Source organism: Arachis ipaensis, chromosome B4 (genome assembly GCF_059453495.1).
Source record: "Arachis ipaensis isolate K30076 ecotype BB chromosome B4, ASM5945349v1, whole genome shotgun sequence".
Lineage (NCBI taxonomy): Eukaryota > Viridiplantae > Streptophyta > Magnoliopsida > Fabales > Fabaceae > Arachis > Arachis ipaensis.
In genome coordinates, this window is record NC_142439.1 from 143,328,309 (window position 1) to 143,345,054 (window position 16,746).

The 16,746-nt window shown below is 36.9% G+C and overlaps 1 protein-coding gene across 5 annotated transcripts; it reads left to right on the plus strand.

Annotated features, from left to right (window-relative positions):
• Positions 1 to 2,446: 2,446 nt before the first annotated feature.
• On the plus strand, positions 2,447 to 12,818 carry LOC107635378 (chaperone protein ClpB3, chloroplastic). Of its 5 annotated transcripts, XM_088483040.1 has the most exons (11): positions 2,608 to 2,759; positions 2,850 to 3,045; positions 3,702 to 3,823; positions 4,371 to 5,113; positions 5,231 to 5,318; positions 5,412 to 5,497; positions 8,411 to 8,459; positions 9,764 to 9,905; positions 10,695 to 10,973; positions 11,264 to 12,138; positions 12,318 to 12,818. In XM_088483040.1, the coding sequence occupies exons 4-11, from the start codon at positions 4,980 to 4,982 to the stop codon at positions 12,633 to 12,635; spliced, it is 1,971 nt and encodes a 656-aa protein (XP_088339166.1). In that variant the 5' UTR covers positions 2,608 to 2,759; positions 2,850 to 3,045; positions 3,702 to 3,823; positions 4,371 to 4,979; the 3' UTR covers positions 12,636 to 12,818. The 5 variants fall into 5 exon arrangements, with proteins under 5 accessions (XP_016194335.1, XP_088339166.1, XP_016194336.1 ...); XM_088483037.1 differs by lacking the exons at positions 3,702 to 3,823; positions 4,371 to 5,113 and having other exon boundaries at positions 2,628 to 2,759; positions 2,833 to 3,045; XM_088483038.1 differs by lacking the exons at positions 3,702 to 3,823; positions 4,371 to 5,113 and having other exon boundaries at positions 2,658 to 2,759.
• The last annotated feature ends 3,928 nt before the right edge of the window (positions 12,819 to 16,746 follow it).

Genomic DNA, 16,746 nt, shown 5'->3' on the forward strand with positions numbered 1-16,746 from the left:
AGGAGCTTCTAATGCTGGAAAGATGGGATGATTGATGAGGGTGAGGTAGTGACAAACCCCAATTTGAGGGTTTATCTTGTACTGATTTCAGGGGTTTTATCAATGATTCCACACACTTTCTATATGAAAATACAAGATTTTGCATTCCTCTCCTAGTTCCGCCTCATGAGTGAAAACATGCTCATTTTGCACTAAAATAGATACATTTCTAATCTTCTCTTGATGCCATTCGATGCCGTGACTTGTGTGTTAAGTGGTTTCAGGATATAGAGTAGGAATGGACCGAAAGAGAGGAGGAAGACGGGTACAAAGGAAGGAAGCATGAGGATTAAGCTTTGGAAATTTCCGCATAGGCGCGTGCGCGCGCCTTGCGCGCCCGCGCGGATAAGGCAACGTGGAGCCAAAGCCAAGAGCCGGCTTGAGAAGCGGCTAAGCCAGGATCTTCATGGGCGCGCACGCGTACATCACGCCTCCGCGCACATTACAAGACGTCTCAACGGCGCGTGCGCGTACCTTGCGCGTGCGCGCCGATTTGCGAATATGATTTTTTAAGAAGTCACGTGACTTAGGCGTGGAGGCAGTTAAGAATCCCACTCTTGGAGAAACACCTTGGCGGGAAAAGCTTAAGAAGACCAAAGGAACAAGGGTTAAGGACACTTAGTTAGTTCATTTTCTAGATCTAGATATTTTGGTGAGAGAGGAGAGTTAGTTACACTTTTTTGGGAGAAGAAGAGGGAGATTCCAAGCTTCACTAGGGTTCATCCTCATCCAATTTCTGAATTTTCAATGACTTTTTGGTGAGATCCATTACAATTCTCACTCCACTTTGTTCATGTCATAGATTTCCTTCTCTAGTTTCAAGTAGTAGATGTAATTGATCCACTCTCATAGATCTAGGATTCAACTTTGTAATTTTGGATTTCATTCCTATTTTGAGAATTTGATTTCCATTGCTACTCTTTGAGACTTGTTGTTAGATCTTTGTGTTGCAATACTTTCAATTCAACTTTTCTTCTCATTTTACTATGACTTTCCTTCTTGCTCATCACATGTTTGATAAAATGACAACACTAGCTATGGAGTAGAATTTTCACACTTGGCATAGGGTTTGGTCCTTGGAAGAAGTTGAATAGTTGTATCAATAGTTGATTGAGAATTAGGGATTGCTAGTTGGCTTGGAGTGCACTAAAGCTAGGTTCACATAAGGTGAAGCTAGGACTTGTGACTCAAGTTGATTGCTTTCATTTGACTTCCCTCTATACCTAGGGGTTAACTAAATGAAGCAAGGCTTAATTGTTGTCAACATTGAATGGACTATAAGGATAGAATTTCTAATGCCAACCCTAAGCCAAGTCTTTTGATAATTGATTGTTTGTTTCTCATTGCTTTGCTAAAACCTTCAAAGAATTCCAACAAGGCTTACTAAATCAATAAGATGCATACTTTGGCAATTCCAAGGGAGAACGACTCGGGAGACAAGTACTCTCGGATATAGATTGTAGATTTGTTTGATGAAGGATTTTGCGTCGGTTTAGACTATACTACGATTGATCATTTGATAATTTCTATACCGGCAAAAATTCATTTGTCAGGTAGCAGACGGTTTGGAGGGAAAAAAGATGGTGTTTGAATAAATTCCTTTGGTAAATTAGGGTTAGAATATTAATTTTTTGAAATAATTGTTTGAGTTTTTTTTTAATTGGCCTATTGGACCAAATTCAAAATTCATTGTACACATTGTCAAGATTTTTTATTGTCTCTCTTATAAAGTTCATTAGATAACAAATTATCTTTTAATGACAAATTTAAGTACTAGCTCTTCTTTCTATTTTAACTATTTTTTATACTCTCTATCTTATAGGGACTAACTTGGATAACACGTTAGTGACATAGAGCCGTTTGGCAACAGGCCTATTGTCCGTTTGCTGATGACGAGGCGTGTTACCTCAATCATCCTAATCTATATAGTTTTTAAACATATTAGAGAGAGTGACTTATATTTAAATTATGGAAAGATTATTATAAAAAAATTATAATATTAATTTAATATCTTAATTTCTAAACAAATATGCTGCAAATTAACATATATATGTATATAAAGTATAAACATCGACATCTTTATAAAATAATTGATGAGCATTGTAACAGAAGTTTTCAAGAAATAATGTTGGTTGACTTGACCATAAATAAAAATGTGGTAGTGAGAAGAACAAAGTTTTTGCTCTTATTCTACTTAAACTTAGTATGATAATTTGCCAGTGGCTATGTTAATTAATACTAATTCACATACATGTCATAATCAGACAGGAGGACATAACCACATTCACTTAACACAAGAAGACCTGTATAATTAAGAAAGACCATGTAGATGTGTCCAAGTTAAAAAAAGGACAGTTGTATAGTCTCAATATATATATAAAATAACAAAACCTACGTTCTTGTTCTTGTTGTTTTCCGAACCAAAGATAGACCTACATATTTCTTAAAACTTGCATAGTTGTAACTAAAGAAATAATATAAAAATACTTGCATAGTATATACAGAGAAAAGAGAAGACTTCGAGAAATTAAGAATGTAACAAAACCCGTGAATTTTGCTAATGGAAATGAATTTCTAGTGGCAACAAATTAAAATATAACGACAACGACTTATTATTATACGAAGTCTTTGTTTACATGGAGAAAATTCGGTGAACTGGGGCAGAAGAACCTTACATGAGGAAAAGCTATAACCAATCGCAAAGGATCAGAACATAAAAGGTAATCCGAAGTCTTCTTGATGTAAATAATTGTAAATTTGAAAATTAATCATTATGAAGCCTGACTTTTATAGAACCTGCTGTGAGGAAGGAAGCATGGATTCTTCATCAGCCTTAGAGAAATATGGGAAAGATTTAACAAAGTTGGCCAAAGATAAAAAACTTGATCCAGTCGTAGGAAGACAAAATGAAATTCAGAGTTGCATACAGATCCTCTCGAGGAGAACTAAGAACAATCCTGTGCTTATTGGTGAGCATGGTGTTGGAAAAACTGCAATTGCTGCAGGGTAAGATTCAAGTCTTATGTCTTCTTCCTTGCTTTATTTGTTTTTGGTAACTGTTTTCTTCCTTGCTACAATTTTTTCCCTTGTGTTTTGTCTTTACAACATATGCCTTCATTTTTAAGGTTAGAAGTTTGAGTTTTGTTGTAATTTTTCTCTTAGTATTTATTAGTACTTATTTGATGAGTAACGGTAGAAAGACAAAAAAAAAAATATTAAACTTATCTTATTTAATATTTATTAGGGTAAAAAACGTATATGTGCCAAGGGGGTTTAAAATTACTCAAATCAGCCAAACGAAATTCTGATACATCAATCCACCAAAGAATAAATATATGTAATTCGAATCAATACAATTCGAATTAGTTTTCAACGTAATTCGAATTGATATAACTTGAATTACTCGAAACAATTGGCAACACGTAATTTGAATCAATATGTAACGAATTATAAACTTATAATTCGAATTGATTCAATTCGAATTAGTAGGGAATCGTGCTTTTAAGTTAGTTCGAATCAAGTTGATTCGAATTACTCAATTTTGCAAACTAGTAGTAATTCGAAACGAGTTCATTCGAATTACGTGGGAGTTGCTTATATAAGGAGTTCGAACCAAGGTCATTCGAATCACTTTTCCATTCTCAAACCCCACCAAATCCCAGAGAAAACGACCCAGAATCGGTCCGAGAAAGAGTGGAGCGGCAAAGTCAGGCGATGGGGGACGATCCGGGAAAGCTGTCGACTGGATGGAGTTGCTCATATCGCCGGGGTGATCAACGACGAGGTTAGTGGTTTTTGATAGTGGTTTATGATATTGGTTTATGTTAGTGATTTATGATAGCGGTATTGATAGTGGTTTATGTTAGCTGATTTGCATGCGGTTTTATTGGCTGTTTATGTTAGTGGGTTGGGCTAGTGGTATTGCATGCGGTTTCTTCTAGTGGTTTTGTTTGCGGTTTTGATGGTGGTTTATGTAAGTGGTTTATGTTAGCGGTTTATGGTGGTTTATGTTAGCGGTTTAGGATGGTGGTATTGATGGTGGTTAATTGAGTGGTTTTGCATGTGATTTTCGTAAGTGGATTTGCGTGTGGATTATGTTAGTGATTTTTGTATGCGGTTTTAGTATGTGGTTTTGCTAGTGGTTTACCACCATTATTTTGTGCATGTGTTTTCCAGAAAAGGTTTATGTTTGCGGTTTTCGTAAGAAATTCTGTTAGTGGTTGACTATATCTGTTATTGCTAGTGGTATATTTTAGTTGTTTACGTTGTGAGTTTTATCTGTTAGTGGTATTGTAAATCATTTCTAATTATGCGGTCCATGTAATGCGCAGCCCCGGCGTTGCATATCGAGCATGCGGCGGCAGCAGGGGATGCGACTGGATGATAGGTACGTTCCGTACTTACAGATGGCCGGATTATACCATCTTGCGAGACTGAACGACAGATGGTTCATATTGGACGAGCCCCTTGTGAGTGCCTTCGTGGAGCGGTGGCGTCCGGAGACGCACATGTTCCACATGCCATTCGGAGAGTGCACGATCACACTTCAGGACGTTGCGTACCAGTTGGGGTTACCAGTAGATGGACGTTACGTCAGTGGTTTCCTAACAGACTTTCATGTATACATAGAGGGTGGCAGGCCAGCTTGGCAGTGGTTCCATGAGTTGCTAGGTGTGTTACCTCCCGCGAACCAGATACAGAAGTTCGCAGTGAACTGCACCTGGTTCCAGGAGACTTTTGGAGAGTGCCCCGAAGGGGCAGATGAGGAGACGGTGAGGCGCTTTGCCCGAGCCTATATCATGATGTTGTTAGGCACCCAGCTGTTTGCAGACAAGTCAGGCAATCGTATACACATCAGATGGTTACCGTTTGTGGCTAGGCTTGAGGAGATGGGTGGCTATAGCTGGGGGTCGGCGGCACTAGCATAGTTGTATTGTTGCATGTGCCGAGTGGCCAACAGACATGTAGTGAAGTTAGCTGGGCCGTTACAATTACTTCAGTCATGGATCTTTTGGCGTTTTCCTGGTTTTAGGCCTGCTGGGTATGATGCGTTTAGCTGGCCCCTTGCCTCGAGGTACCACTATCGTATTGTACTATTTATCTTTAGTTTAATTATTGTCAATTTCTCATGCAATTTTATGCCTTTTAGAATCATTAATGACCGCAGTACCATGTTTAATTTCCTACGTAGGTGGTCAGGTTACAATCCTGGGATTAGCGAGAAGGGACCTCGGGTACAGATGGCTCGACTGAAGATCAACTTGTTACAGGCTCGGGATGTAAGTACGCTAATCTCATATGTATAGTTAATGCTTCTTTCAGTTTATACGGTTTAACGAGTTCGTCAAATGGATTTGATTTGCTTTTTTCAGTTTATATGGATGCCCTATAGCACACTCGACGTCCTCCAGGTTGTCCATCCGGAGGTCTTGGAGCCTCGGCATACGATGTTATGGCGGTGTGTGACCTCCCTGATATATTTTGTGGTGGTTGAGTGGCATCAGGTTGATAGAGTGTTACCGCAGTTCGGCAGCGTACAGCCTCCCCTGCATCCCGCCCTGAACATCGACTTCTTGATGTCGAAGGACGGGAGAGGTGGTGACCGTTGGTTCCCGTCCCATTTACAGCATTGGCACCTTCACTGGGAGACACGTGCGGACCACGTGTTACGGTTCGACATTGTTGCTAACCCGGGACCCTCACATGAGTTCTTGCCTGGTGGCATCAGCATGAAAAGAGGTTCTTGTCACCTGAGATGTACTTGGGGGATCCGAGAGGTATTCCTATTCCGGTTGAGGCGACACAGAGGGGTGCCAGCCGAGTTCCAGATATGGACCGAGTTGACGACGTTCCTGACAGGCGTCGAGTTGAGAGGAGAGCTCGAGTCGGGACACGTCATAGCCAGCGTGAGTGGAGATGGCTGGACCAGGCTATGGAGGAGGGTGATGAGACCGGTAGGGGCGGTGGTCGACGAGGAGGACGTGGAGGCAGGAGGAGGGGGCTGCTCCTAGACAGGATATGCCTAGTCGTGGTGATCATGCCGATGGAGGAGGGGCTGCAGTGGGGGGTGTTAGGCCCGCTCATGGCGGACTTGCTCGTCCAACTATCCCCCAACTCGAATAGGGCATGTCCGAAGGACTGCTACTGAACCAGGCATGGTCAACTGGACTCCTAACACCCACCTAGGGAGCTCGTTGTACGACTCATCCCAGTCACCATAGATGACGGCAACAGCCTTCTGCTTCGCCATCCAGACCCTCCTGTACGTCGGCCTGAATCCAAAGTGTGCGGCCGTGGCATTTAGGAGCACCTTGATGTTGATGGATGCATCAGCCCTCACCATTGGCATAATGAATGTCGCTATCACATGATAATCCAAACTCCTATGGTCGCTGGAGATAGAGGTGGCGAGACACGTATGCAGTCCGTTGTACCGTTTCACTTCCCAGACTCCCTTGCACTGCCGGAGACTCAACCGAATCAACCATGTGCACCCATTCCCAAACTCAGAACACTTTCCCACATATCGGTGATAGTCAGACTCAACTACCTTGTACTGTACCCCTCGGCGGATGCTGTAAGTCTTCACACTCAACAAAGCCTCATCTTTATCCTGAAACTGCTGACCAACCTGGAACTCTGTCATACCAGCAGACCCGTCCACATCTCTAGCGCCAAATCCAGCAGCCTGCCCAGAAAGCCCATAATGCCTCATGGCATCCAGGTCCAATGATGAAAAATGGGATGGGTACTGCTGTGTCCCAAAACTAGATCCACCTGCAGCCCCTCTCGGGTCACTCACTCCGAGATCATCGCCACTGTCGTCAGCAATCAGATCCGGCTCAACATCATCGTCATCTGGATCATCAAACAATTCGTTTCCAACACCAGCTGGTGTAGCACAATGTACTGAGGTCGGAAGATGTTCCCCTGTACCAACCTCGTCGCCGACATTGCCGCTGAGGTCAACAGCGAACGAAGGGGAGGCGACAGGCTGGGTCGGTGGCTCATACGCAGGGACGGAGGAAGAAGCAACGGCAGGTCTCGAGCTAGAACCGGCCACCGCGGCTAAAGTGTGTGTATTCCGGTTCGAACCCCCCGAGCTGGATACCACATCAACCAACTTTACCAACAGCTCTGGTGTGCTCACCTCGGGAAACTGCCAGCGACAATGATACATGACCTGCAAGTCCTCATCACTCCCGATCGTGAAACAGTCATACTTCACGGTATCTTGGAGCACCGTCGTTGGAATGCGATAGAAAAACTTCTTAACCCTTTTCAGACCATCCAGACTAAGTTTCAGAAGTACAGAGCTAACAAGGTCATCATAGCTCGTCGTAGGCCTCACGATAATACAGAGAGGATCCTTATCGGTGAACTTCACACCGGATCGAGTTTGTTTCTCTTGATCGATCCTCTGTGGTGAACTAACACTAGAAAACTATCTTCACTAGCCATCTAACCCCTCTATTGAGAGCAACTCACGTACACATCATATATATAGACCTCTGCTTCATAGTAATTCGAATCAAGTTCATTCACACTATATATATATAATTCGAATCATATCAATTCGAATTACCCTAAGTAAGCAACCAATACTAATTCGAATCAAGTAGATTCGAACTCCCTCTTCATGCAGGTGATGCTAGTAATTCGAATTGACTTAATTCGAACTACGCTTCATTAAATCGATGCATATTGATTCGAATTACTTAGGAACGTTATTAGTCAATAATTCGAGTTACATCAATTCGAATTACGTTGAAAACTAATTCGAATTGTATTGATTCGAATTACATATATTTGTTCTTTGGTGGATTGATATATCAGAATTTTATTTGGCTGATTTGGGTAATTTTAAACCTTCCTTGGCACATATACGTTTTTTACCCTATTTATTAATTCTAATAATAATTAATAAATGATAAATAAGACAAATTTTATTTTTGATTTTTTTTACCAAATATTTCTATTATTTGATTTAATTTTAAGGCATTTTTACCTCTTAGTGTTTAAACAGCTGGTTAATTAGTTTTTTCTTTAATAAAAATCAAGCATTATTACTTAATTTACCTAACCAATTTTAGTTGATCTAATAGTTAATTCAATAGTTCGTTTAAATAAATATTGGAAGTTTAAATTTTGTTTTGTACATACAATAATTAATTGACTAATAACAAAATCTTAAATAAAATTATATGCGACAAATTAGTTCTTAACCTGTCGTATTGAAAAATAATGTCTGAAACAAAAAAATTACTTAATTTTTCAAAAACCCTTACCATTATTTCCCTTCCGTTTTTATTTAAGTATTCCTTATATTGCAGTTGACCTGTGTACGTACCTAACTCTGACTTTGAAACAGAATCGCTTGGAGAATTGCTGAGGGAGATGATATTTTCTTGGATAAACGGGTATGTGTTTTGTACAAATATTTACTCCGTTCTTGAATAATGAGATGAAAGTGGGAATGAAGAGGAGCGTGGATTATTTATTCTTTTTCATTTTTTTTGGTGACTTAAAAGAAAATAAACAAAAATTAAGAAAGAAAAAAAAACAAGAAACTGCAGCAGTCCCGCTGAATATTACTCTCAAACTCCTTCCAAGGCAATGGAAGCTCCACTTGGGGAGAAATAGTCCTCATTGCAGTCTTTGCCATGATGTCTGCTACTGTATTTGCATCTCTCAAGATCAACCGAAGATCAGCACGCCATTTCCAAGACATGATATTTCGGATTTTTAACACCAAAGGATCAATAAACCCAGAGCAATCTTGTAAATTATTGACAATAGTAAAAGCCTCCACACAGTCTGTCTCACATATAATGTCTCTTTGTCCCGAGTCCCATGCTAAAAGAAAGCCTCTCCAAATAGCAAACAACTCTCCTTGCAAAATGCTACGACTCTCAATTGTTCCCAGACAGCCTCGTTGCCACCTTCCCTTCCAATCTCTGCTAACACATTAAAAAAATTATTAGTGATTTTTTATATTATTTAAAATTGTATCGATATGTAAAATTATCTTTAATTTAATTAACATATATAATTAATGAGTATCTAAGTAATCTAACTATCACAATTAAACTAAGAGTGTTATAAAAAAAATAACAAAAATGTTACATACATAGTAAAACATAGCTGTGAAATGAGTCCTAATATATTTATGTATATTTATACTATTAATTCAAATTAAATAATTAATTATCAAAATAATTAAACCTATCATAATAAAATAATCAAACCTACAATAGATTAATAACTAAACTTGTTTATAATAGTATAGCGAAATTTTTTTTATGAGATGCCAAATATTAATTTATATATATAATGACTAATAATTGGTGACTAATTTTTTGTGTATACGTAAAATAATTAAAAAAATAATTATGTCATCTTAATATTAAAAATGAACATTTTTAAACCTTCCATTTTTTAATAGGCATTTTAAAAATTAAAACTTGAATTATTAACAAGAGTATGCTCTTAATATAAAGAATTTTTTACAATCATTTAATTAGATTAATAAATTTAGATAATTTTTTAAATAATAAATTTAAAAATTAATTATTTTTAATAATGTGATAATATACTACCAGTTATCTGTATAATATCTTTTTTTTAATTTTTATACTGAGACTGGTAGAACATAAAAATAAAATTTTATTAATGTACTACTCACTATACATTGGTGATGTGATAAACCTTTTTCACTTTCCAGCTTATATCCCTAGATGTGGGTGCACTTGACGCTGAACCAAAAAAGTTTGAGCAAGGGATGAATGCCATTATCGACGAAGTAACTAAATCTAACGGCGAGATTATGCTTTTCGTTGATGACATCCACAAGATTGTTGCGGAAGGTAACAAGTTTAAAATCTTTTCTAGTTTGGATTATTTTTATTGGTTTTAACCAATGCACTATTGATATGAACTAATGATTTTTTTTAAAATAAATATATTAGAAATTTAAACTGAAAATCTTATTTTATTTTTTATATTTTAACAGCTATAGTCCTGTACTATTCAAAATATTTACTATAATAATTTCTCAAATTGGTTTGGTAAAACATTTTAAAAAATTATTTTTTATTTTTAAAATATAAATATTTTGTTTTGTATTTTGATAAATAAAAAATTATGTATATATAATTATAGCTTTAAAAATTTGAGATATTTTTAAAAATATCTAAAAATATATTTTTTGAAGTTAGCTTGTAGTTATTAAAATTGAAAAATTTTAATATAAATATATAAATATATATTAATAACAATTATGATAGGTGTTCACTAAAATTAACTATTAAAATTTAATTACTAATATAAAATATATATTAAAAAAATTAAATAATATATATATTTATATATAAATACACGATGGCTAATTTTAACAGTTACATAATATTAAGGTGAAAATTTAGGTAAAATTTTACAATTAAGTTTTCACCTAATATTAATAATAAATATTTAAATTTATTATTATATTTATAATTATTATAGTCTATTTAAATTTTACAATTATTTTATTAAATATAATTATTATTTATACTTATTAAAAATTAATTTTAGGTTGATTTATCAATGACTTTAAAAATAAATTTCAATAAATTAATTTTAAAGTGGAAGAGCTGACACACACACACTCTTGACAGATGTGTTAAGGAGAAGTATTTCTCGGGGAGAGCTGCGGTGTATAGGAGCGACAACAATGGACGAGTATCATAAGCACATTGAGAAAGATCCCACATTAGCTCGTTCCTTTTCTCCGGTTTATGTTGACGAACCCTCTATTGAAGAAACCATTTCGATATTAGAGGGATTGCGACCAAAATATGAGCAGCATCACCGAGTCCGCATTTCTAAACGTGCACTTAAGAAAGCTGCACTGCTATCAGATCAACACATAATTGGAAATTTTTTACCTGCCAAAGGTAATTAAACACTTTTTATCTTAGCTTATTGGAAAAGTTTAGGAGTCCGGCAACTTTGTTAAATTCTGGCCAGTACGTAACCACTAAAAAAAATGAGCCATTGAATAAAATCTTACACCAATCTCACACCATTAAAACTATTATAATAGCCATTTGATGGCTACAAATCACAAAAATTACTAGCTCCTAGCATTCTTCTTTAATTTTTGGTATCTCTGTCTTTCGTTTGTCTTGTTAACTTGACATGTGAAACGAGTAATTGCTAGCCACTTGGAATTTGGAAATTGCAGCTATTGAACTGATTGATGATACAGCTTCTGCGAAAGTAGTGAATTTGCAAACGGTTTCTAAACATGTTGGGAGTGATAAGAGCAAGTTGATCCCGGAGTCAGAAACGGAGAAACTGAGTCTGGAGAGCAGCATCGATGAAGTAACAGACGACAATATTGTTGCAATTGTCAGCAAAAAGACCAAAATACCCGAGTGGAAGCTGAAACAGTCAGAGGAGGAGAAGCTGTTGCATTTGGAGGAGGAGCTGCGTAAGCGAGTGGTAGGACAAGGGCATGCTGTGGAGGCGGTAGTTAAAGCGGTGCAACGCTCAAGAGTAGGTCTTGGAAATCAAAAGCGTCCCACAGCAAGCTTCATGTTTATGGGACCCATGGGAGTTGGAAAGACCAAGCTAGCTAAGGCACTTGCTTATTTGTTGTTCAACACAGAGGAAGCATTGGTGCGCTTCGATATGAGTGCGTACAAGGAAAAGCAGGCAGTATCACGCTTGATAGGGTCTCCACCTGAAGAAGGAGGGCTGCTCACTGAAGCCGTTCGACGCAGACCGTATTCCGTTATTCTGTTTGATGAGATCGAGAAGGCACATCCGGAGCTTCTAGACGAAGTCTTGCTTCCCATCTTGGATGAAGGTAAAATAAAGGACGCAGCAGGTCGCTTGGTCAACTTCACCAATACTGTCATCATTATGACCTCAAATGCTGGGTCAAAGCTCGTCCTGGAAGACGCCGATAATATAACGAATAAGCTGTCATACCAAGAGCTCAAAGAGAAAGCAATATCCGAGCTTCAACAACCTGAGCTCATAAATCGAGTTGATGAATCTGTTGTTTTCCAGCCTCTTGACGCTGACCAAATAATTAGCATTGTTAAGTTAAAGGTATCCATTACGCTATAAATATGTATTAAAGTTATTGTTTTATATGATACAAGAATCATGTTATTTATAGAAATATTACCAATTAATTTCTTAAGTATTCATCTATTAACTCTGAACCACTTATCATTACTTTAATAATTGCATTTAACTAGTTGTCGTTTTGGTTTCTCTTGTGACAGCTTAATGATCTCTCACGGAAGATGGAACAAGATAAAGGGATGAAAATCCAGGTGATGGAAGATGCTTTAAAACTTCTTGGTCGCTGGGGGCGTGACCTGAACTATGGTGCATGGCCGGTGAAGCGAGTAATTCAGAAGAAAGTGGAGGATGAACTTGCCAAGGGCATTCTTGTAGAAAAATTTAAGCAGGGAGACACAATCGTAATAGACGCAGTAGCATCCTCTTCCTCAACCTCTTCCCGGGAGCTTTCTTTTACCAAGCCTCAGAAAGATAAATCATCTACGAGTAATGTTTTCCCGTTCACATTAGTAGCGTAGTCTACCTCCCCGCTTTTCAAGACAATTTTTTAATATTTGAAGAACAACATATTAAACTTCCTCGTGCCTTTTGCAGCTACATATATCTTTAAGTGCTCCTAGTTTTCTTTAGTGCATTGTATATATTAAACCCTTGTAAAAATGTTTGCAATAAATGTAAAGAGAAATGACGTTTGCACTTAATTTTATGTATATATTTTTTGGACAAATTACATAAATAAATAAAAAATAATTAATTTTATTCAATTATAATATTTTTAAAATAATTATATTTCATTCCTATATTTTTTCTATACAAACGGCTGTACATTATAAAAAGTTAATTTACTTTATTAAACTGTTTGAAATTGGATACTACTAAATTATCTTAAATCTGAATGCTCTATAATTTTATTCTTTAATTTTTTAATATAAATCATGAGAAAAATACTTATTTTAAATAGAAAAATATAAAAGCCAGTTGAAAAACACGATTTATGCTTTATATTTGTATGCGTAAATCGTGGTCTCTGGATATAAGTTTTAAAGTTGTAAAAAATTTGACCCAAAATCATGCATAAATCTTAGTATCTCTCTAAATTTTATTGGTTTGGTCAGAAACATGCATAAATCTTGGTATCTCACTAGCATGTCCTCGGGTGATTAACTTTTAAGATGGGGTTAAAAAAAAATTACAAATAAAATATATTTTTTAATTTAGATAAAATATAAAAATAAAACGTAAACATCGATATATTTTAAATATAACTCGTGTCCTTATATTTCAATTGCATTTAGTTTCATTTTTTTGGTCTTATGCCATTAATCGTACAGTCTTTTTAATCAATAAGATTCCCTTTTCCATATTAAATTTTCAAACTCCATTTAAAATTTTATTCAATCATCTACTCAATTACAATGACATAAACTGATAAAAGTATTTGGATATTTGTGCTATGTTTGTTGCGAGAACCAGACCGGTCAATGAACCGGTGAGACGACTGGTTCACTGATTCAGTGGTTCAACCGGAGTCTAACTAGGGTTCAATCGGTTTAATTAAATATTAAATAAAATTATTAAAAATTTAATATATAATTTTATATATTTAAATTCATTAAAATTCATGAATTTTTAAGTAAAAAAATTTTAATAGAATTTAAGATATAATAAAAATTGAAGATGAAAAGTTCATTGATAATATTCAGATTGAGTTAAATTTATTGATAACTTTAAAACAACTAACTGAGGCAGAATTTTCATTCAAGCTGCAAAAAATTAAAGATCTTGCAGGCAACATTGTCAAGCCAAGGCTAATTATTCAACATCAATTCTCTTATACAATCCAATTATCCCTTTTTGGGCTGCCAATATACAATTCAATTGAATAACACATTGATGAAATTTCTTATTATGCAACAAGCCTCTTATAACTAACCAAACCCTAACTAGATTCAACAAATTCAATGCTTTTCAACAACAAAAACTCAAAATACAGAGTTACAGACAACTCAACCTCCAAATCCAGAATCAGAAAAACTAAGTGAAACAATTCAAATTAAATTCAGACTCACATTAAGGAACAACCCAACTTAGAACAACCCAACTCAGAACACAATCCCAATTCAGAATCTAGTACAAAAAATCAACTCAGAAGCCAGAATCTTAGAAATTGAAACTAAAGAAGCAGCGGCTTACTGGAGACACGGCGAGGGAGGAACGACCGTGGTGACAGTGAGCTAGAAGAGGATCATCAGTTTCTTTTTTTTTTATTTTAATTAAAGTTTCAAAACCATATCAATTTCAGTACTGCACCATTCAAACAAAACAAATCAAATTCAAAACAACACAATTTACACAAAAATGTATACATATATACACAAAATTGAATCAGAGGAAACAGATCTAGAGAGAAAAATAGAGAAACCGAATGAAGCCATTATAGACGAGGAAGTTGAAGGTGTGGTTGTCGCAGTTGTAGGTGAACTTGTTGTTGGAGGAAGGAAGCTTCTGGAGGCACTGGAACGACGGCGAGGAGAACAAGCACGTTGGCGACGGCGAGGGGAACAAGCACGTTGGCAACGGCGAGGAGAACAAACACGTTGGCGACGGCGAGAAGAACAGGGCTGAGTAGACGTTCGCGATGCCGGAAGCTTCAGAGTTCAGAGTTCAAGATGACGACGCCGCTGGAAGCTGCTTCGATCCGCGACGGTGGCAGTTTCGCTGACAGAAGCTCCGATTCGGCGTCAATTGTGGTAGTGACGGTGGAGTTTGTTGGAGGAAGTTAGAAGAGGAAATTAGGGTTGAGGAGGTGAGGTGAGTGGCTTCGCGACGAGCACAGAGACGTTGAGGAAGAGAAGAGTGGCGGCGGCTGGGGGCTCTGATAGGGTTAGGGATTTGAATGTGAGAGTGGGAGAGAAGAGAGAGGGGTAGGGACGCACAACGGCTGGGGGCTCTGATAGGGTTAGGGATTTGTTGGGTTTTATTTTTTTATTTTTATTTTTATTTTTTAAGAGCAAAACGACGCCGTTTAGGATTATATTTTCAAACCAATAAACCGTAAAAAACCGGCTGGTTCTCTCGGTTCACCGGTTAACCGCCGGTTCGACCGGTTTTTTCACCGGTTTTCTGCCAGACGGTTTTTGATTTTACCCGAACCGGTTAGGTGACCGGTTCCCGGTTTTTCCGGTTGAACCGGCCGGTCCGGTTCGGTTTTCAGAACCATGGTTTCCACTCTTATGATAAATCACTCAAAATGTGATCAAAAATTAAAAGGGCTGTTTTTTATTGGTTTTAAAAATAAAATTAAAAAATATATTATTTATGTCTTAAAAGATCCGGAAACGTATTTTTTATGAAATGTTTTTTTTTTTTATTAACAAAAACATCTCACTTATAAACCCACCAAGCCCAATTTTCACACCTCAGTCCACACATAATTCAAATACTCACGTGGGCCAAATTAGTCTTCCAATTAACAACATGTCTCTGTCGTCCTCACCTCAATCTTCGAACACCATCGTACCAAGTCTTCAAAATTCATAGTGCCAATCACTCCTCCTACCTCCTCTTCTTCCAAATCTTCCAATTTTTCAATTAAGCTCTCTTCCTTCATTTCACCGTCATCAACTTCACTAGCTCCTCTTATCCGCCGTAGCCACCGTGACCGTCGGCCACCCATTCACCTCACCGACTATTTATGCAATTCTTCTCTTACCTATGCAAATTCTTCTTCCTCAATGTGTAAGTATCCTCTCTCCTTTATCATGTCTTTGTCTTCTCTGTGACCTTTTCATCACCACTTTACTGTCTTTGTATTTTGAGGTTGAACCAAAGTTCTTCCAAGAAGCTAATAACACTCAAATTGGCATAGTGCTATGAAAGATGAACTTGATACTCTTGAGTTGAACAAAACTTGTATTCTTATTGATTGTCCTGCTAGAATAAAGCCTATTGGCTGTCGATGGGTATATCGAATCAAATGCAAACCAGATGATTCCATCGATCAGTACAAAGTCCGTCTTGTCGCAAAAAGATTCACTCAGACCGAAGTAATCGATTTCTTGGAAACATTTTTTTCTTCTTGTTAAACCTACAACCATCAGATTGGTTTTGGCCTTGGCATCAATTAAGCATTGGCTAATACATCAACTAAATATCAATAATGCCTTCTTGCATGAAGATTTATTAAAAAGATGTCTATATGACTCTCCCCCATAGTATTGCACCTAATTGGTCGAATCTGCAAATTGTTAAAATTTTTATATGGCTTACGTCAATCAAGTCGTATGTGGTATGAAAAACTCTCCTACCTATTGCTCTCTCATGGATACCAACAGACCCTTTTTGATTATAGTCTGTTTGTTAAAATTATTGGTGTTAGAATATTTATCCTTTTGGTTTATGTTGATGATATTGTTCTTACTGAAAATTCTATCTCTGAATTGACTATAATTAAATGAATTTTACATCAATATTTTAGAATCAAAGATTTAGGCACCTTGAAATATTTTGTAGGCATTGAAGTTGTTCAATCTAAGAAAGGCATTTCTCTATCTCAAATAAACTATTGCTTTGATCTCTTAGAAGATTCTGATTTATTGGGTTCGAAACCAGTTTCAATGCCTATGGACA

Bases quoted from the DNA above. Each gene is read 5' to 3' on its own strand.
- LOC107635378 (XM_088483037.1), top strand. From the start codon at position 2,855: ATGGATTCTTCATCAGCCTTAGAGAAATATGGGAAAGATTTAACAAAG. The intron at 5,498-8,410 runs GTGTGTGACCTC...ACTTTGAAACAG, and splicing joins CGGCATACGATGTTATGGCG to AATCGCTTGGAGAATTGCTG. The intron at 12,139-12,317 runs GTATCCATTACG...CTCTTGTGACAG, and splicing joins TTAGCATTGTTAAGTTAAAG to CTTAATGATCTCTCACGGAA.